We start from the raw sequence: 27607 nt of genomic DNA on the forward strand, positions 1-27607 counted from the left end.
TTTTCTGTATAGTCAAAGAAACACTTGTATCGGTCACCAATTTCTGGGGTGTAATCAGTATTAGTTTATAGTAGATTTCCTTGTGGGCATTGTTAAATTGCAACTTTTACTTTTTTTTAGTGACTATCAGTGCCATTTGGTCAGGCACTTATGATGAGCGAGAAGGCCAGGCTCCCAGTTGGCATTTCTGTACAGCCCAAAGGTGTTTAGGTTGAGGCCACTCAAGTTCCTCCAAATTAATCAAACTCAAACCATATCGTCTTTACAGACCTTGCTTTGTGCACAGGAGCATAGTCATGCTGGAACAGGAAAGGGCCTGCCCAAACTGTTGCCACAAAGTTGGAAGCATACAATTATGTATGCTGCAGCACTAACATTACCTTTCACTGCAAATAAGGTAGATAGCCCAAACCCTGAAAAACAGACCCAGTCCATTAATAATCACTCTGATAAATTTCACAGTATAGGCACTCTGCATTCCGTTCTTCTGGCATCTGCTAAACCCAGATTTATTTATCAGACCGCAAGATAGTAAAATATGACATCACTCAAAAGAACGCTTCAGACAAAACCTGCTTAACGTGTCCACAAGGGTTCTTTAGCATGACTGAGGTAAAAAAAAAAAAAAAAAAAGTGTATTTTTGCCCTCCGTTGAGCTGGTAAAGGTCTGTATACTTTTTTTTAGGGTAATAAATAGTACCCTAAAAAAAATAGGCTACGCTATTCTATCCTGCAGGTCCCACAAAAAAAACAAAACTGTAATTTGAACTAGGCCTTAGGCTTGCGTGCAGCAGCTCGACCATGGAAACCCATTTAAAAATGCTCCCGATACAGTTATTGTGCCCATATCACTTCCAGGTGCAGTTTGGAACTCTGTAGTGAGTGATGCAATAGAGGATAGGCGTTTATGCTCCAGGCACTTCAGCACTTGGCAGCCCCACTCTGTAAGCTTGCATCGTCTACTGCTTTGTGTTGGAGCCGTTACTCTTGTATGCTTCTACTTCACAATAATAGCCCTTAGGGCCAGTCCACACATTGCGCAAAAACTGTGGATTTTCCACAATGGATTTCGTTGCGGAAAATCCACAGCAAATACAGTAGCAGCAAAGTGGATGAGATAAAACAAATGTCATCCACACGCTGCTTAAATACTGAGCGGGAAAAAAAGCCCAGAAATTGACCTGCGGTGCAGTTTTATTCCGCAGCATGTCAATTGTATTTATGTAAATGCTGCTTATTTGTTGCAGGATTTCCCCATTGAATTCAATGGGGATGTAAATCCCGCATTAAATAGCAGTTCTCAGAAACCTCAGAAAACAAAGAATATATTAAACCTACCTTGGAGTCTGTGTTTCATCCTCCTGGGATGATGTTTCATCCCATGTGACTGCCGCTGCAGCCAAATCACAGGCTGGCCGGCCAAGTGTTTTGGTTTTTCGCAGCAGACATTCCGGACGAAAAACTGCAGCAGTTTAAGGCGCTTTTTCGGCCGGAATGCCCTGCGGTGCACCGGGAAAATACGCTGCGTGAACTCAGCCTTACAGTCGACAGAGGCAGGTCTAGTATATTTGAAATGTCATGAACGGACTTGAAAAGGTAGCCTTATATGACAATGATGCGTTTAAAGTCACTGAGCTATCCAGTACAATACATACTACTAGCAATATTTGTCTATGGAGAATGCGTGGTTATGTGCTTGATTTTATGTACCGGTTTGCAATAGGTATGTCACTCAACAATTAGGAGCGGCGTCCACATAGATTTGTCCATATAGTGTATAGTTGCAGTGTAACCTATTGGGATAAAATCAGTCACATATGATAAGTATATTCTACAATGGGTGCTCCAACTACAGAGTCTCTGTCACCAAAATGCGGTTTTCTAACCAAGGTTTAATCTATAGCACTCCCCCAACATAAGAAATGAAAGCACCATTTTCTTCAATATTCATCAAAATGAGGGTTTATTATTTTTTTTTCAAGACTTTCTTCATCTTTTTGTTAAACAATCATTTAAAAAATGTACAGGGTATGTTAATTTTCTTAGATACAAGTTTGTTATCAGATAGAATTATTCACAACTTCAAAAAAATAGACTCTCAGACTTCAGAAATAGAAATTATAACATCATTCTAATGTAGTCTGGTACAAGAAATTATAACCGCTCAGATTTACAGTTTAGTAAAAACTAAACATTTCTATACAGAAGAGACAAATGTCAAAAATATATATACAATTAATTCTTGAATTTTCAAGAAACGTAGGTCTGTGCCGCCACTCGCTTTCATAATAAACATTTGTAAAATTGAGGTTGCCATCCGTCAATCAGGTCAGTAATATGCTGAAATTGTGTCTACTGAATGACTATGCTGTAGGGGTTTTATTACAAAAAAGTCTATGTACTCTTCTTGAAGGGTCAAAAACTAATGAAATAGATGGACTAAACTGTTTTGTTCAGTAATTACTACCTGGGAACCGGTTCAACAAAGACCCCTTGCTCTGAAAGGAATAAAATAAAACAGCTATTTTTTGGTAGTCAACTCTACAGCAAAGAAAAAAATAGGAAAAGAATATTACAAACTTGAAAGTTAAGATCACACAAACCTCAAACCCTCCCCTCAAATCATAAATTAAAGGGGTTCATTCACACCCCCGACAGCCCCTTTTTCACATAAAGCCAGCCCGACTTCTGAAACCCCCCCCCCCAGCTGTCTGCTACAGGGGAAATGTAGTATTACATGGTGATCATTCAATTGATCAGCTAATAGAGGCCAGGGTCTACATCCATCTGCCCTAATTGGGTATATATAATGAAGTTGTTTTCACGAGGCAGCCCCTTTACATAGATTACAGAAGACCCATGATAGATTTGTGCTGAAGGCCATATCTTTCAGTTTACAGGTTATATTCTTTACTTTGAAAGGTAAACCCTTCAAAGTACCAGCATTACTCAATGAAGATCCATCGTCCCACATCCAAGAGTGCCAATTCGAATCAGGCAGAATGTCAGAGACCTCTATATGTTCATCTAGCTAGTTGGCACAAAAAAAGTAAAATAGTTCCTCTTTTCCTGATCTCTATGGGGCAATTGTTCTGCTGGAGATCTGAAGTTTCTTACATCAAAACAATAGGTCCCCATCTTCTTAGGCAGGGTGTGTTGGAGTTGTGAAAATCCCCTTCTCTGATTCATACTCTTAGATGAATGGAATAGTTAAAAAAACAAAACAAGGTTAACTGCTTTATATACTGAGACAAGCCCAAGTAATTACCGCAAGAAAGTGAAATGTGAAGTTATGTGCAGCACACTCATTTATTGTGTAATTGTGGATGCAAATAGCCCTAAATTATAGTATGAAAAAAATAAATGCTGTGAGATACCAACCAGACCAAAACATTGAGGTCTAATGCACACATGCAGTTTTGCGTATAGCACACGGATCCATTCTTTTATACGGCCGCTGCACAGGACCGTGGTGTTCAAGCATCCGTGTGGGGGCCACAAAAAAACTCAGGAAATTTAATTTTACGGTCCGTATTAGCGGACCGTAAAATTTGGGGACGGCATACAGATTGCAGTCTGTATGTCGCCCGTAACTGCAGAACTATTGCCAAGCGACGCCAGGGAATTCACCGGTTGTCGTGCTGCTGAGCAATCATGTGACCTACTCCAGGGGGTTGGGACAACTGGTGACAAATTCCAGCCGTTTTTTTTTTTTGGGGCGGATTCGTTAATACTGATTATACACAGATGCACTGCGGAAGGTTTTATGCAGACAAATGGACCACAAATATAGACATGGAATCCGTGGTTGTGAGGAGCGCAAAATCACCACGGTCATGTGCATTAGGCCTTAGAAGGTAAGACTCAATTAAAGCGGACGTGGATGGCTTGCTACAGAGTATTGTCCATCATTACTCTCCACACAATTTAACTTCATAAATACCAACGCTTAGTGCAATTGTGGCCATAAGTAAGAGCACTACAGAATTAATATACGGCACATATCATACATAACGAGGATGTTACTTGGTTTTGTATACAGTGTTCCTCCATACAAATTGTTAACAGTATAATACAGTTTATCCCATATCCGCAAAGAAATACACCCTTTGTAGCACAATAAAAACAATCCCATAGTCATATCAGGAGTGTGTAGCAATATATGATGTAATAATCAGGCTGTCTTCATTTCCCCTTACAATAGTAATGGAACTCCAACAAGCCCGTGTGATTGCAAAGACACAAACGACAATTATTCTAAACATACATTATTGAAAACCTCCCATAAAAAAACCCAAAAAGACAAAAACCGCAATATAAACAGAAATACACATGTCACAGTTAAACGTCAGCACTGCAAAACAACTACAGTAGTAAACTTTCTTCATATTGCTTTATCTTAGCAAAAAAAGTAATTCCAGTGACTTATAACATTTGGTCGTATTGAAATTTCTAATGACAACTTACAAAACAGTAAATGTGATCAATACCAGAAACTAATATATATTTTAATATCATTAACTCTGCAGCCTTAAAACATGTACTGCATGAAAAAGACCACAATCCTTTGCAAGGTAAATATGTATATTTCTTTATGACATCTATCAAGGTATTTTTGGTCTTACAAAATTCGGCTTTACAAAATTTGGCCAGAAATTAAACTAGAAATTAGAAGATGTCTCCAACTATATTGATCGTTACTATACCAGCTCAAAACCCTACAGAGAATGGGTGTATGGAATCTACAAACTCTATTCGAGACCGTGCGAAGGGAAGTAACACTGCAAAATGGCCAATTGTAAAGAAAAGTATTATAAAGCAGAAATAGACATACTAGCCTGCAGATGAACCAGAATCACAGGGACTTGGAGGCGCTGTTCGGGCCTCCATCCCAGATTCAGTCACATTTGATGGAGAAAATAGTGCAACATGCAGAGCTATTTTTTCCTGGAAAAACGACCGACACCACGACAGAAACCAATAAACCCCATTAGAAGTCAATTGATTCATTGAGCGCCCGTCGTATGACGAATGCATCACTTTTCCTATGGCGAAACAAAAACAACTCACAAAGCAGCCTTAGATTGCTGCAAAAAGCATCATTTGGGCATCTAATTTGTGTTGACCAGCACTTGTTTGCATTAGTCACCCATCAATTCAGCAGCAACCAGAATGTTTAGGATTTGGTGTGGTACCTTGTTAATTGCTGGGTTCAATTGCCATGAATACACAAAGCACACATGACACGTATAGGAGGCACATGTGTCTACTTTTATATTCACTTTGCAGCAACTAAAGCACATATCGTTGTAATTGGCACGCCAATGACAGGTTAATTTAAAAATTATTACATAGATTAAAGTACGAACACTTGAGATACAGTTGGTTGACAGTACAGTAAGCTTTTATACTAAAAGCTGTAACCGTAAGATCTGTAAAGAAATTATGGACAGTCAGCCAACTATGGATCTCAAGAGTTTTTACAGCACTTACTATATCGTTTTGTTTGTTCCATCAGTAAGGCAGAAAATTAGAGCCCTTAACCAAACAAGTCATTGCATGGGTCTGCAGCATTTTTTAAATAGGTCAATAAGATTCCTGCAGTAAGTCCTTAAAAGCAAAGGTTCAGTGACGGCCTTAAACTGCGGTTATCACCGTATTTATTTAGGGAAACGGTTGTTCAAGGACAAATCGTTATAAGTTACAGCATGTGTTCCCTGTTTGGACACCATTCTACATTTAACATGGATTTAATCTACATAAAAAGTTTAGTAACTTTGCAAATTCCTTGAATTATCACATTTTTTAGGCTATAAGACGTGCTTTTAAGGGCATGTTCACATCACCGTCTGTGTTCCGTTGAGGGTATTCCGTTGGAGGTTTCCATCGGGTTAACCCCTCAGCGGAAAGCAGACTGAAACCTAAGCGTCTGTTTCCCTCACCATTGATATCAATGGTGACGGAAACCTAGCTAATGGTTTCCATCTGTCACCGTTGTGACAGGGTTCCGTTCTTGACAGAACCAATAGCGCAGTCAACTGTGCTATTGATTGTCAAAACGACGGAACCCTGTCACAACGGTGACAGATGGAAACCATTAGCTAGGTTTCCGTCACCATTGATATCAATGGTGAAGAAAACGGAAGCTTAGGTCCATTTGACTTTCTGCTGAGGGGTTAACCTGACGGAAACCTTAGACGGAACCCCTCAGCAGAAACGAACGCTGATGTGAACAGGCCCTAAGCGAAATAAATAAAATAAGCATTAAATCCAGGGTAAGAGGGGCTTAATGGCGTAAGACTCTCCCCAACCATTTTCTTAATAACCGGGCAACTCTTCTACTCTTGATAGACTGCCAGGGAATTACATATTAACACCTTCTTCTACCCAAATCAAATTAACTTCTCTATTGTTTTTTTTTTTTTAAATTCAGCTTGAATTATGCAGTTGGTAGAGGATGGGGGCATTATAACAAAAATAAGGTAACTTATCTACTGTACAAGATCTGAAATGAGTGCGAGAATAAAATAATGCCCAACACGAAGCAATATCTGTGACCTATGACAAAACGCTTAAATCAAAGAACAGTGTAAACGTTTTCTATAATTGGGATTGAGAAGACCTTGTACAATGTGATTGAAGCGACTATAATCTGATATTTTCAACCTTGTTTCTCTTCCAATTGCAAATTAGGTGCAACATTAAAAATACAATCTAATGTCTGTTTTCAGAATAAGTCATACAGAACCCTGTTCAATAGTCTCCAGTCTAGAACTGGATTTTACCATTACTTTTACATTAACCTGAAATGAATAAATTTAAAGGCGATTCTTAGCCAACCACCTTTTAATCCTATCATTATTTTCTAAATTGACAGATGTGGGATACTAAATGGAACTTGTCACAAGGACAGGTTTCTAAAACGCCCCAGTGGACTAGCGGGTGCATTGGCGCTCACTAAACTGAATTTGTCATATATGCTCCTTTGCCTCTAAGCTTTTTTTCAGCCATTTAATAAACACCAGAGTTCTCACATAACAAATCTCTGCATCGCTGATGCCTTAGCAGCATGAAGAGCGGCTTCTCAAACCAGCTCAATTCTTCTGGCCCAATAATTAGCATGCTACCGTACTGTACTCTTTACTTGGCGCCATAGTACCCACTAGTTCAGCTGTGACAGGGCATCATATTGATGCCCTAAATAATGAAAAGAAAGCATCTCCTTGTGACAGGTTGCCTTTGTATGATTTGATTTATACCATTTAAAAGCTGGATAAAACAGGACGACCGTAGAGTGAAAACTTTTATACATAACTGATGCTTATGGCAGTGTTCCTAGAGATCAGACCTGCTGCCTAGAATACTACTGCACAGGTAAAGCCGTACACACTGCTACATTCTAACTTTTAACATTCAAGGTAGGATGCGATTTACTGGCCCACGCCATTAATCATGTTAAATGGGCTGCAATTTCACAAATCAAAAATGTATACTTGTGAAGAACAAAAATATTCTAATTTCACCAATTTAGCTTATGGAAAGTACTGGCATTATCTTGTCAATGCGCTCCATGGAAGATAACCTAAAATGCATCACGGCTTGCTTACAGATAAATTTACTAGGCAAAAACAGAGCAGAACAAAAACAGGACATTTTCATAAATACATATTTGAAAACAAAATTACCAATAAAAGAACTTGAGGTGAGTTTCAGTTTGAACTAAAACTGATGAACTTTATACAAAGTACTTTTTCACCTAAAGCAAGCCTGCAAAGCTGGAAACGTAAGAGTTGTCATTATGCCAGAGTTACGTCAAAAGCAAGTTTTAATGCAGAGATCCGAGATCCAATTGAATTAAACATGGAGGCTCAGCCACTTATATAGTGAATCTTTACAATCTAGAAACAAGGAGTTAATAAATTAGCCATGTGTTTGGTTCACCTATTGATAGCCGAATATTGGGAACCACAGCTGAAAGGGGAACACTCAGAAGTCTTGTCCATGGACATGGGTGTCAGATGAAAAGGAGTTCAGAAGGAGCGTTTGGATTTTGGCCATATTATACAGCCAGATCACTTGTTTTCAAACCTACAGTAGAAAATGCTCAAGCAAAATAGATTTTTTTTTCTGTTTTTATCAATATTCCATAAACATAAGTTAGCTTTCTGAAGAAGCAATGATGCATTTTAGAATTATTTCTACGCTTACGGTTTCCATTGCCTACACACCATTATTTTACATCAAAACACTAAATAGTTGTTCTCGCTTAATTTAGTGCAATTTGTTAGGCTTCATAGTTTGCTTTCTGGAGATTCGGATTAGAAATATTTACCTAGATGAAAACGTTTTTTTACTGCACTATTTAAGTTCTATTGTACCACGTATCTGACTGAAAACCATTCAAATGTCACACTTTTCAACGTACACACCTTAAAATATGCATAAAAATAAATACATGAAACAAGGGAACAACTGTTCATAAGGGTAACAGTTTCATGTGCATTTTTACTTTTAGTAAAAAAAAAAAATAATGGAAGAAAAGCTTAAGAAAAAAAAAAGAGAAAATACAGAAAGCTTGCTTTAGGTAACTGCAAAAAAATCCCTTCTATTAAGTAAAATTATTGCAAAATAGACTGTGGTATAGAAGTGGAAGGCAAAATGAACATTATAAAGTCACGGTGAAGGGTGACAACGTATCTTATGTGTCACTGTTCGTTGCTACTGATGTGATTTTCATATATTGATTGTAGATGGTCTCAAATGCTTCATCCCTGTGCACCATGGCACCAAAGACAAGAGGCTGCAAGAAGAAGTTTGAGATTACAAAGGGGAATAGACACACTTGCAAATTGATTCATTGTTTGGCTGTGTTCACATCACCGTTGCCCTTCCGTCGAGGGGTTCCGTCGGAGGTTTCCTCCGACGGAACCCCTCAACGGTAGGGCAACGGTGATGTGAATAGGCCCTTAGAAAAACAAAAACACAGCCTAGAGGTGGATAAAGGCCTGTGCACTGGGATACAGCATATGCCCTCATGTGACAACACTCACGAGTTGCAAAACGGATATGAAAAAATACAGCAAAAGACAAAAGAAGCCATGGAGAGCTTGCAACAAAGATAGTTTAAAAAAAAACAACCAACACATTAGTTCATAGAAGTAATAAATACCTTTTGTGTTGAAGGGGTAGAAACTGCAATTCCCATGCCAGATCCTGGGAGAACTGAAAGAACTTTATACTAGAACAAAAAAGGATATTTTTCCATATATTAGGCTAAATACACAACCTAAAATACCAAAATCACAAATTCATGGTTTTTATGCCATACCATGGTCTAAATGTGAACCTCTTGCTACTGGTTATATTGTGGTATTTGTCACATTGTACCTTATATTTAAGAATAAGCTATCGTGTGTGTGTGTACACGAGGAATAACAGTATTTCTGGTCATTATATGATATTTGTCAGCAGTTTATCCCTCTGTATGCTCTCTCGAATTCTCAATTTTCCCTGATATAGTAGGTGGAGCCTAACTGCTATCATGTCTTCTATATAATGCTCACATAGAAGAGAACATCCTGCTCTCCTACTTCCATCTATCACATATATAAAAATATCAGCAGCATTAAGGAGAGTATACAGCAGTAATGTGCAGTGTAGCTGTGAATCCAGCACGGAGGTGAGATACAACACTTACTAGGAAGTTTAAGTAGCATCTGTGTCTCTCTCTCTCTCTCTGCCTCTCTTACACTCTGTGCAGAGGGGGAGAAGGGAACAGACTTCTATGGGTAGCTGTAACCTGATCCCTCAGTGAGGTGATAATCCCTCTCCTCTTAAGGAGAGAGAGCAGTCAATTAAGACCGAGTGAACAGTTAGGGTATGTTCACACGGCTTCGCAAAATAGGTCTAAAAATACGGAGCTGTTTTCAGGCGAAAACAGCTCCTGATTTTCAGACATTATTGTAGGAACTCGCGTTTTTCGCTGCGTATTTTACGGACGTTATTGGAGCGGTTTTACAATGGAGTCAATGAAAAACGGCTCCAAAAACGTCCCAAGAAGTGACATGCACTTCTTTTTCGCGGGAGTCTTTTTACGCGCCGTCATTTGACAGGAACGCGTAAAATAACACCTCATGGGAACAGAACACTGTAAAACCCATTGAAAGCAATGGGCAGATGTTTTAGGCGTAATGGAGCCATTTTTTCAGCCGTAATTCGAGGCGTAAAACGCCCGAATTACGTCTGAAAACAGTGCGTGTGAAAATACCCTTAGGAGGGAAGGGGGGGAAGGAACCTGATCAGTAGAGAAACAGGTATTTTTCTCTACAAAGAGACTGCAAAGCTTCTGATATTCGCTTGTACTATTGATTTATGCAAAGTTTGTTAAAAAGTTAGTAACCATTTAACACGTTCCTGTTGTAGGCTGTATGAATTTGTCATGGAATCACATCCATTACTAATTTTACCCCCTGATCACTCCCATTATCCTTGTCGGTTCAACCCCATCATCTTTGTGATCATCCCCCATGATCACCTCCACACCATCACCCTGTGATCACCTTCATGATACCTCACAAAATCACCCCAACATCTCCCTGGGATCACCTCCATAAATTTTAATACAGCATTAGTGCGCCAGTAATATTTTAGAACTTTTTAGTACGATTGTTGCCCCAGTAATCTTTTATAATTATTGTACCCAAGTAATTTCTTTGTACTATTTTTAGTACTGTGCGAGTGTTCATCAGGTTAAACCCACAGTGTTAAGCGGGTTCTCCGGGGTATGGCGATGCCATATATGTAGACGTACACTGCTGTTTAGGCATGCTGTAGGGTTCAGAAGGAAGGAAGCGCCATTTGGAGCGCAGATTTTGCTTGGTACCGTGTTTCCCCGAAAGTAAGACAGTGTCTTACTTTCTTTTTATCCCCAAAAGCCCCACTATGTCTTACTTTCGGGGTATGTCTTATATTGGAAAAAAATTGTCGAATTATTATTTATTTTTTTTTCACAAACTTTAACTGTTTTACATTTTTTTTTTAGTCCCACCAGGGGACTTCACTATGCGATGTGCCGATCGCATATATAATGCTTTGGTATACTTAGTATACCGAAGCATTATTGCCTGTCAGTGTAAAACTGACAGGCAACCTATTAGGTCATGCCTCCGGCATCACCTAACAGGCAGATGCTGAAGGCAGACCTGGGGGTCTTTGTTAGACCCCCGGCGGCTGTCATGGAAACCCGACGGCGACCCGCGATTTGTTTGCGGGGGCGCCGATCGGGTGACAGAGGGAGCTCCCCCCTCTGTCAAACACATTAAATGCCGCTGTCACTATTGACAGCGGCATTTAATGGGTTAAACTGCCGGAATCGGCGCGCGCTTCGATTCCGGCAGTTGCAGCAGGAGCCAGGCTGTGTATAACAGCCGTGCTCCTGCCGCTGATGGAGACGTATGGAGAGGGGGGCGGCGCGGAAGTGGGCAGGAGGCGGCAATACCCCCGTGTTTCCCCGAAAGTAAGACATATGTCTTACTTTCGGGGTACGGCTTATATTAGCCGACCCCCCTGAAACTCCCGATACGTCTTACAATCGGGGGTGTCTTACTATCGGGGAAACACGGTAGTAGTTCTGTTTGGGGGTTTTGCTGGTATTTCGGTTTATACTGTGTGCGCATATGTAATCTGTGAGGTGTACATCATGGAATAATAAGAGGATATAATAATGCGGTAAATAAATAATCTACAGATGTGTGACCAGTGTCGCACTGATAAATGGTGACAGATGTTATCCACTTTTGGAACAAACTGCACATTTTGTGTCTCCATATTCTGAGAGCCAGAACTTTTTTTATTTTTTCTCCACCGGAGCTGTGATGGGGCTTATTTGTTGCGGGACAATCTGTAGTTTTCATTAGTACTATTTTCGGGTACATACGATTTTTTCGATCACTTCTTATTCCATTTTTTGGCAAGCAAGGTGACCTAAAACCAGCAATTCTGACAATGTTTTTTATTTATTTATTTTTACACTGTTCATCGTAGGCTATAAATGACATTTTTATTTTATTCTGCGGGTCGATACGATTCCGACGATACCATATGAATATAGTTTTTTTTATGTTTTGCAGCGATTGCACAATAAAAATCACTTTTTTTAAAAATAAAAAAATTATTTTTTGTGTCACCATACTCTGAGAGCCATAACTTTTTTATTTTTCAATCACAAAAGCTGTGTAAGGGCTTGTTTTTTGCGTGACAGGTTGTAGTTTTTATTGGTACTATTTTTGGGTACATGCACCTTTTTGATCACTTTTTATTCTATGTTTTTGGAGGGGTGGTGACCAAAAAATAATGATTCTGGCATATTTTTTTTTTAACATCATAGTTTGGGTCGTTACCAATGCAGTGATACCAAATATGTGTAACTTTTTCATATTTTTCCTATAATAAAAGACTTCTAGGAAAAAAGGCAGCTTTAGATTTTTTTAAACTTAAAAAAAAAGGGTAAAAATAAAAGTTAACTTTTTTTTTTGTCTCACTAGAGGACTTGAAGGCCTGTAACACTGATCTCTATATTAATACATTATACTACATAGGCAGTGTAATGTATTAGAGGGGTCAGCGTGACACTGACAACAAGCTTATGAGGACCTGCTGGAGGCGGGTCCCTATAGGCTTCCGTGCTTGGCAGTACCAGAGGCAATTGTCAGGCCTCCGGTTGCCATGCCAACTATCTGCACCCCCGCGATCGCGTCGTGGGGGGGTGCCGATTATGCTACAAACCCCTTAAACGCGACGTTCGCTACAACTTGTGCGGCTAGGGGTTAAATAGAATTAGCCCTAAGATAAATGTCTGGTCCATTTTGAAATTTTGTCATGGTTTCTTTTTTCTATTGAATCCTAGAGAAGGTTTATTTATTCCAAAGTTTGACAACTGTTATTGTAAAGAACCCTTTACTCTGCAGATTATGGAACCACAATTTTCCTACATGTAAATCATGTCTTTCCATTGGTTGTTGGAATTAAAAAAATAGCGATAGTTCTTTAATTAATACATAAAAAATATTTTCATGGTCCATATAAAGCACACTTTTGAACACACTAGAGGGGTAGTTTACTATGCTCCATCCAAAAAATTAACCTCTTCCGGTCTTCATAAAAAATACTGGGGTAATAACATGATCCCTGTGCCATTAGAATGTTGATTTAGGTGCTAATGCATGCAGTGCAATGGGAACTGAAAGAGTCAGTTCCGTCCCATAACCTAGAAATACAGATGTAGCCGTTTTTACCTCGACTTTTAAACGCATTAAAGATGCTCTGTCACCAGACTATAAATGCCCTATCTCCTACATAATCTGATCGGCGCTATAACCAGTTCAGGACCGGGCTATTTTGCGCCTTCAGGACCAGACACCGTTTAGCCTTTTTTAGCACGTGTTAGTTAAATGGCTAACACTTTTTTTTTTTTTTGGGATAACGACGTGATTTTTGCGACGTTTTTTCCGTAGACCATGCAGGTTTAATTTTTTATCGTTTTTATACACACCTTTTTTGCCATTTTAGAATTTTTATTCATAAAGTTTGAAAATAATAGTAAAAAAATAAGCTTTTTTACATTTTAGCTATTTTTTTTTGGTAATAACATAGTTTTACCCTAAAATAGACCTTTTATTTGTGATAGTCATTGTCTACCGTAAATTTTAATATATTACATGTCTATATTAGGGTAATTGGGTCAGCGCCAGCGTTACAAAAATGATTGGCGGGGGGGGGGGGGGGGATGTTTTTTTTGGGGGTGGGTATTTTATGTGTATTTATTATTAAAAAATTTTTTGCACTTTACTATTTCTTTATTACTATGGTCTATCCCTCAAAGGTCAAAAAAGACCTTTGGGGGACTTTATATATATTTTTTTCTTTCTTTTACACCATGTTTTTCCACTGTAACTGGAGCTGCACAGCAGCCCCAGTTACAGGAGAAATCAGCCCTCTCATAGTGACGATTGTCACTAATAGGGCTGTGCTGGGTCTAGTTAGACCCAGCAGCAGTCTGTCAGTAACGGCACCCGGTGATCATGTGACCAGTCACATGATCACCGGGAGGAATAGAGACAGCGCCGCTGCTGCTGCCTCGATTCCTATACACAGCGTTCATTGAGCGCTGTGTAAAAAGACATCGGAGAAGACAGAAGTAGCTAAAGCTGCTTCTATCTTCTAATCCGGGTCCCCGGCAGTCACTGACAGCCGGAGACCCGACATTCAGCTGCCCAATCGCGCAGGCAGCAAGTTAAAACCCGAGCCGTAAAAAGTCTATGGCTCGGGTTTTAAGGACCCTGACCGCTGGCCGTAAAAACACAGCCAGCGGTCGGGAACCAGATAATGTAGATAACAGCAGTGGTTTTTATTTTGAAAAACAAATCATTTTTGAGCAAGTTATGAGCAATTTTAGATTTATGCTAATTAGTTTCTTAATAGACAACTGGGCGTGTTTTTACTTTTTACCAACTGGGCGTTGTACAGAGGAGTGTATGATGCTGACCAATCAGTGATCAATCATCGTCATACACTTCTCAGTGTTTCAATAACTTTTGTACTTTTCCGTCGATATAGTACTATGAGGGCTTGATTTTTACGGGACGAGTTTTAGTTTTTCGTAGCACCATTTATTGTGCCATATAATGTACTAGGAAACGGGAAAAAAATTAGAAAATGAAAAGAACAGCGATTCCTCCATTGTATTTTGCGCTTTGTTTTTACGGAATTTACTGTGCAATTAAAACAACATAACTTTATTCTGTGGGTCAATACGATTACGGCAATACCAAATATATATAGTTTATTCTATATTTTACTACTTTTACAAGTAAAAAACTAAGTGTAAAAAATACAATTTATTTTGTGTCGCCAAATTCTGAGAGCCGTAATTTTTTTATTTTTCCGTCAATTAAGTGGTAGGAGTGCTTATTTTTTGCGTGATAAGCTATAGTTTTTAATACTACCATTTTGGGGTACATGCAACGTTTTGATCACTTTTTATTTCTTTTGGGAGAGGAGGTGACCAAAAAATAGAGATTCCGGCGTTTAAATTTTATTTTTTTTTTATGGCGTACATCGTGCGGGTTAAATAATTATATATTGTAATAGTTCAGACTTCTACGGATGCGGCGATACCAATTAGGTTTATTTTTTAAACTATGCTCTAGGGGAGAAATGGGAAAAGGTTTTTTTTTTAACTTAATTTTTTTTATGTCACTTTTTTTGAAAAAAATAAACTTTAACTAATTTTTCCTTTTTTTTTTATTAGTCTCCCTAGGGGACTTCAATTAGCGATCATTAGATCGCTTGCACTATATACTGCAATACTAATGTATTGCAGTATATCGTTATTCTGACAGGTAACTATTAAGCCCTGCCGGAGGCAGTGCTTAGTTGGAGCACAAAGATGGCGGACCTGGGGGCCTTCATTAGGCCCCCAGGCAGCCATAGCAACCATCGCCACCCCGCGATTGCATTGCGGGGGGGCGCGATGAGCTGTTAGATCCCGCTCGTTACTCTGAAGTGTCGGCTGTAACATACAGCCGACAAAAGCATTGTATGGAGCGGGTTCCCTCCGTGAGCCCGTTCCATACTTCCCCTACCCGACTTTGGCGTATGGATAGGTCAAATGTCGGGAAGGGGTTAAAACAGTTCTGATCTACAAAAACTCAAGGACATCCGCTTTAATTTTAAATAATTAGAGTCCTAAGTGTCTTGCAAAAAAAACAAAAAAAGGGGAACACACACTTGGATAGACTAAGGAAAAAAAAATAAACACCATCAGAATGCAGCAATATAAATGGGCTCGCATATGGGCCCAAAACAAGGGATTATAAAAATAAATTAAAAAGAACCTTGTAAATAATTGTATTATAACAACATTAGGGACTAGGTGCAAGCATATTCTTGCTTTTTGTACTTTTATAAAAAGGTATCTCTTAGAATTTGTAAGAATTTTTTAAACCTTTATAAAATATTTCTTAGTTAATATATAGAAACTGTGAAGACACTGTTGGAAACATACAAAAATAGAGACAACTGAAGAAAAAGTAGGCTGTCAACAGAGAAACAGTAAAAATACCTTCTGGATATCGGTTATATCTGTTAATTTTATGACTTTGTTCCTCTTTGATGAACCAGATTTTGAGCTTTCGAAGCATAAGTAGCTGCAACGTAAGAAGGTAATTATTAGCAGTAATTATTATTTATTTTTTTTAAAAAAGCAACGGTTTTAAAAAGTGTTATGCTTATAGACAATACAAAGTCTTCAAATCGATTTACAGTTAAGAAAAAACTATAAAGTCCCCCCAAGGCGGTCATACAAGGAAAGTCCCAGCTGAAATCTAGACACCATTCTATTTATAGACTACCCCTCTGTTAAAATCACTATAAAATCAGTGACATGGAGTACAATGGATTATTTAAACAAAAATAAAAAAAAGTTACTAACCTCCTTCCCTGCAGCACCCTACTCAATTATAGTAGAAGATAGATGGTTCAGGGACTAAGGCTACTATATATATTTTGCAGCCATACTCCCAGTACTAAAGCTGAAATCCCAATCACTTATTACCCAACAACTGGAGAGAAGCCACAGCTCCATCCCTTCCTCCTGTAGACTGGGCTGCTGGTAGTGGATGTCATCATAATGAGACTGCACATGGCAGAAGGCATGCTGGGTAGTGACTACCTTTATACACATGACTAATGGAGATTTAGTGGTAGTCACTATAAAACGGACTATTGAAGCAGGAAATAGAAGAGCTACAGCAGGGGACGCCACTGAGGTAAAGAAAAAAAATCACGCACGGTCAGACAAAAGGGACATCATAAGTGATATTAACCCCTTAAGGACACGCCATCTGAGGTGATAAGTGTACGGGAACGGAGTTAACTTCGATACTGGCCGTTGTAGCAGGGCGTTCGCTGTATATTACAGCTGACACCCATTCCGGATGGTGGTGGCACAGCTGCTGAGTCCTCACCCGCGCCGTAAAAGTTAATAGAGGTTGGCTTTAAATTGCTAATTTTTAATAGGTTAACTAGACAATTAGACTGCAGGAGTTTTTTTCAAAAAAGCTGCAAATCTCAATTTTAAGCTAAAAGAAAGGTAAAATTCGATGAATTAACAAAACTACAGTGGACACTACTTACTTTTCTGTAACATAAAGTAAACCATTTCGGATGTAGTCTGTGGGCATTTTCCGATCTCTGTTAATCAAACAGCAGCGCCAGCCTGTGTCACAAGCTAGGAGAGAGTAAAAGAGTAAAAGGCAACTTAGAATCTGGATATCATTAACCCTTTCCCGCAGCAGCCATTTTTCAGATATTCACTTTTGCTTTTTCCTCCCCACATTTTAAAAGCCATAACTATTTATTTTTCCATCAATATTGCCATATTAGGGCTTGTTTATTGCGGGACGAGTTGTAGATTTTCATGGCACCATTTATTGTACCATATAATGTAGTGGGAGACTGGAAAAAACATTTGTGCTGTCGAATAGGAAAAAATCAGCAATTCCACAATCTTTTTTTTTTTTGGGGGGGGGGGGGGAGCGTTGACGGTGCGGTGAAAACAGCATGTCAACTTTATTTTGCTGGTCAATATGATAACGGTGATACCCAATTTATGTGTTTTTTTTTTGTTTTACTATTTTTACAAGGAGAAAACTGATTGTTCAAGAGAAAATTTTTGTTTTGTCGCCACATTCTGAGAGCCATATCTTTTATTTTTCCGTCGATTGAGAGGTATGGGGGTTTATTTATTGCAGCGGCGAGCTGTAGTTTCTATTGGTACCATTTTGGGGTACATGAGACTTTTTGATCACTTCTTATTCTATTTTTGTAGGAGATGTAGTGACCATGAAACAACGATTCTGGCGGTTTTAATTTTTTTCCAGCGTTCACCGTGCGGACTAAATAATGATATATTGTAATACTTCCGACTTTTACAGACGCGACTATACCAGTTATGTTCATTTTTTTACATTGTGTCTGAGGGAAAAATGGGAGAATGGGTTTTTTGAACTTTTAGTAATTTTTTTTATTTATTAGAAAAAACGAAACGTTATTTTACAGTTTTGTTGTTTTACTTGTCCCCCTAGGGGACGTGAACTTGCATGATACAATGCAAAACTAATGTATTGCAGTATATCGTGATACTGACACCCTCCTATGAAGCCCTTCATAGGAGTACAAAGACGGCAGACCTGGGTGCCTTCATCAGACTCGGCGCTAACAGCACTTTGCGATTGCATAGCGGGGGCGCCGCTGGACCGCTACAGGGGGCTGCCCATCTGTTTCTAGTAATTTAAATGCCATGGTCGACATTGACTGCAGCATTTAAGGGGTTAAACGAGCGGAATCGCGCTCGTTACCCTGAAGTGTCAACCTGAGCCCGCTCCATATTCCCCCACCGGACTTTCGCCGTATTAATAATCAACTATGACTTCCTGTCTGTATGCACCACTAACTACAACCTTCTCTAACCAAAATCAATTACCTCAAAAGGAATGAATAACCCATATTTTATTTTACTACTTAACAGATACCAAAAAAAAAAATCTTCTGATCTAATTTTCTGATTTTATTCTATTTTGTGTACATAATTATAGGGTGGCCATCTAGCCTGAGCAACTGCTCTGTTAACAGCATTCAGAAATATGCTTTACAGCACCTACATGGACCATAGGAACATATAGTCTGGAGATGACCCATTGACTTCTTTTAGGCAGACTCTGTGACCTGTGTAGAGGTCACTGTGCAGGGAGGGGAGCGGTATCCATCACCTACTGTATTGTCAATGCTGGATCCTGTGTTATCTGCTTCCATTTTTATAATAGAGGTGTGACCTTCCATTGTAATTCTGCTCACTGACAGTGAGATGACAGTGAGACGTAATCTCTACAGAACAGGAAGTGTCAGTCTATTATTGGGCCGGTAACGGCAAGATTTCAGGATTATTTTTGGCTAATATCGATAACGACATGAAAAACGGAAAAAAAATTAAAGAAAGAAAAAAAAAAAAACTTCCAAAATTCTTGACTGTATTTAACTTGTTAAAGGGTTATTCCCATTTCAGACATATATGGCATTTCCCCAGCTCTGGGACCCACACCTACGTCAAATTAAGGGGTTACCCTCTTGCCTCTTACAAAATGTGTTGCCGCTTGTGCTATTAGTACGCCTGCACGTGAAATCTACAGCTGCTTGCTCCCTTTAATTAAGCCACAACCGTTTTTTGAATAGTGTCGGATGCGGCATAAAACTGGAAAAAGTAGGAACATTTTAAGCAAAACAGCATGGTCCGCCAAAATTTTTAAAAGAATTACGCCAATGTGGCACAAATCATTTAATAAATGAGGACCTTTGTTTATTTCTGAAAAACAGAAAAATTTATGGAAAATATAAAAAAGTTAGCATTTTTAGCTATTTGAATGTCTCTGGTTGCAAGACAGATGGCCATACAATACAAAATAGTTAATTAACATTTATCGCTTGCCTACTTTAAGTTGGCATTATTTTTTAACGTCCTTTTAGTTTTTTACAGGACATTAGAAGACTTCTAAAAGTTTAGCAGCAATTTTTTTTATTTAAGACTTATTTTTTAGGGACCAATTCATTTCTTAAGTGGTTTAATGGGTCCAATATATTAGAAACGCCCTATAATTTAACCCATTTTAAAAACTGCAACTCCTCAAATTATTCAAAACACCATTTAAACTCTTTAGGCCTTTCACAGTTATTAAAGGCTATGGACAATTTTGGGGTCTTCTTTTAATGATGTGGCTCAAGTGGATTCACTTTGTCTTGATTATAACAGAGCTCAGAAAATCACACAGGAGCTAACTGATGGATTCGGCTCAGGATGGCCTTGTGCAGCCTCTATGTAGTGTGAAACATAGAAGCTGCAGAAGATAAACAGTGATTTAAAAAAAAAAAAAAAAGTCAACTACTGTACAAAGTTTTGTTTTTTTAAATCACTAAATAAATGCATTTCAATTAAAAAAAAAAAAAGACACAAAAGTTGTGCATAGCTAAAGCAAAGCAAAGGTGAGATTTTAAATTCTAATTTCTTGTAGATCTGACATTTTATTCAATTTTGTTTTCTGTAACACAGCAGGTCTAAACATAGAGACGCGACTTAACATGTACCCAGATACTGCAGTTCTTAAACAAGTCTCAGAAAAGAAAGCGCACCTTGTGAATTTTGGGATCTCTTTTTTTATTAGGATGTCTTCCAGGCACCATTTTAGGTCTGCAGAGGCCTTGAGGTGCCAAAACGTAACACCCCAAAAGCCCTTATTTTGGAAACTACACTTCTGAAGACATTCATCTAGTAGTGTAGTGAGCATTTTGCCCAGGTTTCCTGGATCTAATGCGCAGTGGATGGTGCAAAGTTGAAAAAAATATTCAAATTTTCCAGTTATGCCATTTTAGTGCCCAATATGTGCCACTGTGAAAATACAAATTTCTATTCATCATGCTGTTGTTCCTGGTTTTAGAAACACTCTACATGTGCTCCTAATCCTTTTTGTGGCCATACAACAGGGCTCAGGAATGAAAGCACCATGCGCCTTTGAGCCCTAATTTGGTAAATTTACACAGCATTGGCCCACAAATGCAGAGGGTGAGATGACGTAGTAAAAGAAACCCCTGATTAGTTACCCCATTTTGAAAACTCCATCCCTCAAGGCATTTATGGAGGCGTAGTGAGCATTTTGGGCCCACGGGTGGTTTTTATTTTGTTTTTTGCAGAAATTAATACGCAACAAATCATACACAGTTAAAATTGCTATTTTTTCACAGATATGCCATCTCATTGCCCAGCTTGTGCCACTGGAGACATACCTCAAATTGTTAAGCATGTTCTCCTATGTACGAGAATACCCTATGTGTGATTGTAATCTGCAGATCTGGCACACAGCAGGGATCAGGCAGCCACAGATATGCCATTTTAGAGCAAAAATTGTGGAAACAGTAGGTGCCACTGGTGAAAGGCACCACTTTGAGAGTAGTTTCTCTGGGGTACCATAATTTCTTCATAATTGGCTCTTATCTGCTGTTGCAACATAGAGCGGAGGCTCATTATTCTCTGGGGGTGGTGTCCATATGGGTTCACTAAGTTCGGGTGCTGCCCCTGCTGTTGTCCTGGTGCATCTCCCTTGGTCCATGTCAGAGAAAGTAATAGAGTACACCTCCTTTGACCATAGATCTGCTCTGCTCGCCTTTGCAAAACAGAATGAGGCAGGCAGAGTGGATGCAGATGCTTTGAAATGGCAACTAGCGCTGTGATTAGTCAGTCTGTACAGGCTAACTAATCACAACGATCGCCAAAGTGGGACAACTGTGATTGGTCCTCTTGGCTGTGATTGGTGCTGTCCAGGATGGCACCATGTCCTACGTCACAGTAATTGGCCAATCGGTGCTTGTATGTGATTAAGCTTATCAGAATTGACTGGCCAATTACAGTAATTGTTGTTACAGGTAGGTCGCAATTGGCCCTGCTGTGAAAGCCTGCTCGATCAACGTTTCACTAAACATTGTGACCCCTCAATGCTACATTTACAGCGGGTTGCTGGAAGTCCTTCTTAACAGAGCTATACATGTACAGATGTAGCCAAGTTTATCTTGACTTGATAACTTGCTGCAGCGTGATATCACACAAAAAAAGCCATTTAAAAAGTCAAGTTAAAGTTTCTTGTCACTGTATTTAATGTGTTAAGAGTCAATATAAAGATGTCTACATCTGTACTTCGAGGTAGCCGTAGGAGGTCTTGTTTCTTGCAGGACGAGCTGTATTTTTTTTTAATGCCACTATTTTAGTGTACATATCATTTATTAACTTTATTCTGTGGGTCAATAGGATTACGGCAATACTAAATTTACATATCTGTTTTACTGCTTTTGCACAATAAAAGTATTTTTCATAGAAAAAAACAGCAATTTATAGCATTTGGTTTTTTCTACCACGTGGGATTAATAAAACATGATCATTTTGAAGTACACGTTGTTACAGACGAGGAAATACCACATTTGTAAAGTCTTTGTTTCTATGTTTTTTGTCCCCATAATAAAGCATTTTTTATTAGTAAAATGGCAATTTTAGTTTCTTCCCTTTGATTTTTTTTACCCTTGAAAAGATTTGTTGCTTTTTTTTTACATTATTAGTCCCACAAGGTGACTTGAAGATGCGACTGTTTGATCGTTTATATAATACACTGCACTACTTATGTATTGCAGTGTATTATGCCATGCCTGCCGATCCCGGCTGTCAATCACTGGCAGACTCCTGTGGTGATTGCGAATTAGTAAAAGAAAAATCAAGAGGTACCCCTTGAAAAAGCGATTAAATGCGAAACGCGCGTCGGGGCGCTACACTGGGCACACTGTTTACCTAGCACATATGGGCAAGTTACTTCGCTTAGGTCAATCATCCACTTTTGAAACTTTTTCCTTACTAATTCTTTGATAGGGCATCTTGCAATAGTAGTGATGGAAGGTTACTTTATCGCATAAACTTTATGTTGCCTCTTTCCTATGTGGACATACATCCAGGCTTATTTATGATGCTATTCTATACCCATTGTGCATATGATTACGGACATGAAACTTACCATTGTTATGTATTGTATACAACATCTAGGTGTAGCCTACGTATAGCTATATTCTTATGGGATCCTCTGGTTTTATCCCTTATGTTCTGTTCATTAAGAAAATATGATATTTTTCATATTCATACTGAATAGTGCATGATTCCTTGTCCTTTTTAGGTTTACAGATATTTACTGCATATGTATGATTCAATACATTTTGATATGCGAGTTTCTGTATTAAATCTTTGTTTGTGTGATATTTATAGGTTTTGTTAAATAGGTTGCACATGACATACCTTACTTTATGGGTTTTTGTTAGGTCTGAGGGTATGTGCACACGATGAGAGGCTTTTACGGCTGAAATGACAGACTGTTTTCAGGAGAAAACAGCTGCCTCGTTTCAGCCGTAATTCCTCCTCCTCGCATTTTGCGAAGCTTCTCTGACAGCCGTAAATTTTGAGCTGTGCTTCATTGAGTTCAATGAAGAACGGCTCAAATTACGCCTGAAAGAAGTGTCCTGCACTTCTTTTGCCGAGGCTGTATTTTTACGCGTCGTCGTTTGACAGCTGTCAAACGACGACGCGTAAATTACAGGTTGTCTGCACAGTACGTTGGCAAACCCATTCAAATGAATGGGCGGATGTTTGCCGACGTATTGTAGCCCTATTCTCAGATGTAAAACGAGGCATAATACGCCTCGTTTACGTCTGAAAACAGGTCGTGTGAACCCAGCCTAAGATTTGAAAATCAACAGCCTTCAAACATGTTTTTTTTCACATGATGTGTTTTGAAAACCCCATCTACATGAATTGTACTATGAATGGTCACAGATTGGGTGGAATCCGCATGGAAAATCCGCAACAATTCTGTAACGTTTGACCATACATACCTTAACACTGGCAAAAGTAACACTCCTATTCCTCGATTTCTACGCTTTGCCTATAATCCTTCCTGAGAAAACTACACACTCCCTTAACCCCTTAGTGACCAGCCCATTTTAGGCCCTAATGACCAAGCTATTTTATTCGTTTTTCTATAGTCGCATTCAAAGAGCTATAACGTTTTTATTTTTTCGTCTACATAGCTGTATGAGGACTTGTTTTTTGCGGGATTAGTTGTGCTTTTTAATAGCACCATTTTTGGGTACATATAATTTTTATATTAACTTTTATTAACCTTTTTGGGGGGGATTATAAAAAAAACCTGAAATTCCGCCATTGTTCTATGCGTTTTTAAATTGACGCCGTTCACTATGCGACGTAAATAACACGTTACCTTTATTCTATGGGTCGGTACGATCACGGCGATACCACATATGTAGAGGTTTTTTTATGTTTTACGACTTTTGCACAATAAAAACACTTTTGAACTAAAATTATTTGTTTTTGCATCGTCGCTTTCCAAGAGCCGTAATTTTTTTATTTTTCCATCAATGTAGTGATTTTTTGGGCTTGTTTTCTGCGGGACGAGACGTAGTTTTGAATGGTACTGTTTTGGGGTGCATGGGACTTATTGATTCATTTTTATTATGACTTTTTTGGGGGGCAATGGAAAAAAATTGCAATTTCGCCATAGTTTTTTGAGTTGTTTTTTTACGGTGTTCACTTTGCGGTTTAAATTACATATTAACTTTATTAATGGAGTCATTACGGTCGCGGCGATACCACATATGTGCACTTTTTTTTTTTTTTTTTTTTTACACTTTTACTAAATAAAACCACTTTTTATGGAAAAAAAATGGTTTTATTTATTTTTTTACTGTACTTTTTATTAATAATATTTATTTCACTTTGATGACTTATTTCATTAGTCCCACTGGGGGACTTTACTGTGCGATCTTCCGATCGCGGCTATAATGCTCTGGTATACTTCGTATACCAGAGCATTATTGCCTGTCAGTGTAAATCTGACAGGCAATCTGTTAGGACGTGCCTCCGGCTTTTATCAGTCTGGGGGCTTTTATCAGTCCCCCGGCTGCCATGACACCCCATCGGAGACCCGCGATTGCATTTGCGGGCCGCCGATGGGTGACAGGGAGCGCACTCCCTCTGTAAACAAAGTTAAATGCCGCGGTCGCTATTGACGGCGGCATTTAACGGGTTAAACGGCCGCGATCGAAGTAAACTTCGATCGCGGGCGTTGGAGCAGGAGCTCAGCTGTCATCAGACAGCAGAGCCCCGGCTCCTGCCTGCACGGGAGACCCGTGCAGGACTTAGACTAGGCTGACGTGAAAAGGCGTCAGCCTAGCCTAAAGCCCATTAGTGAATCACGTAAAAAGGCGTATTGGTGGTCACTAAGGGGTTAAGAAAGGAATTAGAATATATATGGGAAGACAACAACCCTTACATCTAAGACACTACAAATACAACCTAAGTAGACTCCTTTGTAATGCTCACTTTCTCAGCCTATTAACTACCGTTGGCAGGGTATTGAACATTTTTTTTAAAATTATTATTATTGTCATCATCTCAAATAGAGACAGGCTACTGCTTCCTCCTATCCAGAATTTGTAGCTAAGGGACTTGGTAAACTTCATCTCCAGTCCACTTATTCTTCACCCCATTCTGGGCCTATGCAGAAAAAAACATGTTTGACTCTTGCAGAATTCTACTGCTGGATAAATAGGAGAATTATTATCTTTGCTGACAGGACACAGTGACAAACTAAGCTCCAGAATAACATCTGACTTTTCAAAATCTAGGTTTTCCTTAGAACTAGATCATTTTCCGTTTAAGGCCAGATTCACACGAGCGCTGCACATCTCGGACATGAAAAACTGCAGGTTTTCACATCCGAGGTGCATCCGTGCTCAGCACTGCAGGATGTGATGTCACGCATCCCCCATAGTGGAGGGTCTATGGAGGGATGCATGATGCGTGAAAAGAACGGACATGTCCTATTTTCCCACGGACCCTTCACACGGTCCTTTGAAACAACGGCTGTGTGAACGGCCACATTGAATTACATAGGTCCGTGGGACGGCCGCTGTTTCAACGGCTGTCCCATGGACGTTTAACACGTTCGTGTGAATTAGGCCTAACTCAATCTGTCTAGTGATGCTAAGGTAATGAAGATAATGAGTGAAGTCCGATACTCATGAGGTACCCGATAGCACAAAAAAACAGAAGAAAAATAGGTAAACATCTGCGAAAATGTAGACCTTCATTGTACTAAATATATGCGACCGTAGAATAGGAAAAATTTTCACGGCCTCACATGGTCGCTGATAATTAGTATTAACATAAATGTGCCATCATCTAGTGAACCTTACGTGTTCTACATAGGAATGGCTACACGTTTCCATATTGGTATTGTTACAACAAGCTTAATTTCAAAAGGTATCTTCCTGATACATCCGAATCTGACATGAACACTAGATAACATTATTATATAATTACTACATAAAGAAGATGGAGTAAAGAGGGATAAAGCAAATACATCATAATACACTTACCTGGCAAAGGGCGCTCCGTCTCTGATAAACCGAAGACCTCATTAAAACTGCTCTTTTTTGTAGTATGGTATCTCCCTCCTTCGTCATCTCGGCTTGTTGTTTGTGGAGCACCAGAGGTCACATTAATTCTTGATACGGACTGCATCTGAGGATGAAGATAAATACGTTATTTTGTAAAAACAAACAAACATTCTAAACTACTGGAAAAGGGGGAAATCACACAGTTAGGACATATACATAAAGTATCAAGCAAAAGTCTAAGACAGCAGAAGATTCGTAATATAACTGATCCAGTAATATTACATTTAGCTAAAAATTTGAGGTAAGGAAACAGGTTTTGCTATGATCTGCTGGGTTAACAGCCACATATATCGTGAGCTTTAAAGTAGTGATGCTAACATTTGGTAGGCACTTGTTATAGTTTGAAAGATCGCTAGCAATTCACATAACGGAATACTTTATGCCAGGGTGGGAGGGTGCGTGATAATTACTGTGAAGAATGGAAACCCAAGACTGAGGACACAAAGAGCGCAATAACCATACAAACAAATACACATTCCAGGGAGGATTTCCTTAGACACGCATCATCACATCTGCCTTGCATTCCAGTTTAGGGCATGTTCACACGGCCCTCAAAAAAAACGTGTAAATGTGTCAAATATAATAGCGTATCTTCTGAAGTGCTTTTTTAAAATACAGGCGTTGTTGGCGCGTTTTTTTACACTTTTTTTTTAGTATGGGAACATTTGGCGCGTTATCGGTGCGCTTTTTTCGCATCAAAGTATTGACCGGACATTTCTTATTTACAGTGCGTTTTTTGGGGGTTTTTTTTAAATTCCGGTGTGAAAAAAAAAAAAAAAAGTGTTGTATGTACTGTGCATTTTACCATTTATATGAATGGGGAGTGCACAGGAAGAGCTCCTATAGAAACACCTGATGCACCAAGACAAAGACCATTGGGTTTTGGATGGGAGCACGCACCCTTCATATAAGCCGTCCCCCAAAGCAAGTAGCCATATTCAGCGTCTACAGAGCTGAATACAGATTTTAAATAGCAGTGGGCATCTGATGGATCTATTGAATATAATAGAGGTGGCGATTCAGGAGTCATTTTAGAGTAAAAGGAAGCTAAACCAGGTAATCAAATAAATTGTATATTATGTTAATATCACCTGGTCCATACATAGGTTAAAAGAAAAATTTGACGTGACCATTACACTAGTAAGGAAAGAAAGATACCTTACTCAACCTGGTAGTGGTACCGCTTTCATTTAGAAGTAAAAAACACATATATACAGCTACATAAAAATACTAAAGTGCCAGAATACATTTTATTTATGGATTTTTTTTAAATGATATTTTATGCAGTAGCTTGAATCTTTCATTAAATATATCTTCTAGACATTAATATATTAATTTCATATCCATAAATGCATGCTTGGCGGACATTTCAACCCCAAGTAATTTTTATCATATTCTCCAGTTTCTCATATACACAAACGGTCAACCACAAGCTAAA

The 27607-nt window shown here is 38.9% G+C and overlaps 1 protein-coding gene across 1 annotated transcript in view; it reads right to left on the reverse strand.

Moving 5' to 3' along the window:
- Window positions 1-7290: 7290 nt before the first annotated feature.
- Window positions 7291-27607, reverse strand: part of GRAMD4 (GRAM domain containing 4) — a 176583-nt gene continuing 156266 nt past the window's right edge. The window contains 5 exon segments of the mRNA XM_075857227.1: window positions 7291-8800; window positions 9170-9238; window positions 16121-16205; window positions 17194-17287; window positions 26089-26233. Of these exon segments, the coding sequence (XP_075713342.1) occupies window positions 8699-8800; window positions 9170-9238; window positions 16121-16205; window positions 17194-17287; window positions 26089-26233 (495 nt within the window). The 3' untranslated portion in view covers window positions 7291-8698.

This window comes from Rhinoderma darwinii, chromosome 3 (genome assembly GCF_050947455.1).
Source record: "Rhinoderma darwinii isolate aRhiDar2 chromosome 3, aRhiDar2.hap1, whole genome shotgun sequence".
In the NCBI taxonomy this organism is placed as follows: domain Eukaryota; kingdom Metazoa; phylum Chordata; class Amphibia; order Anura; family Rhinodermatidae; genus Rhinoderma; species Rhinoderma darwinii.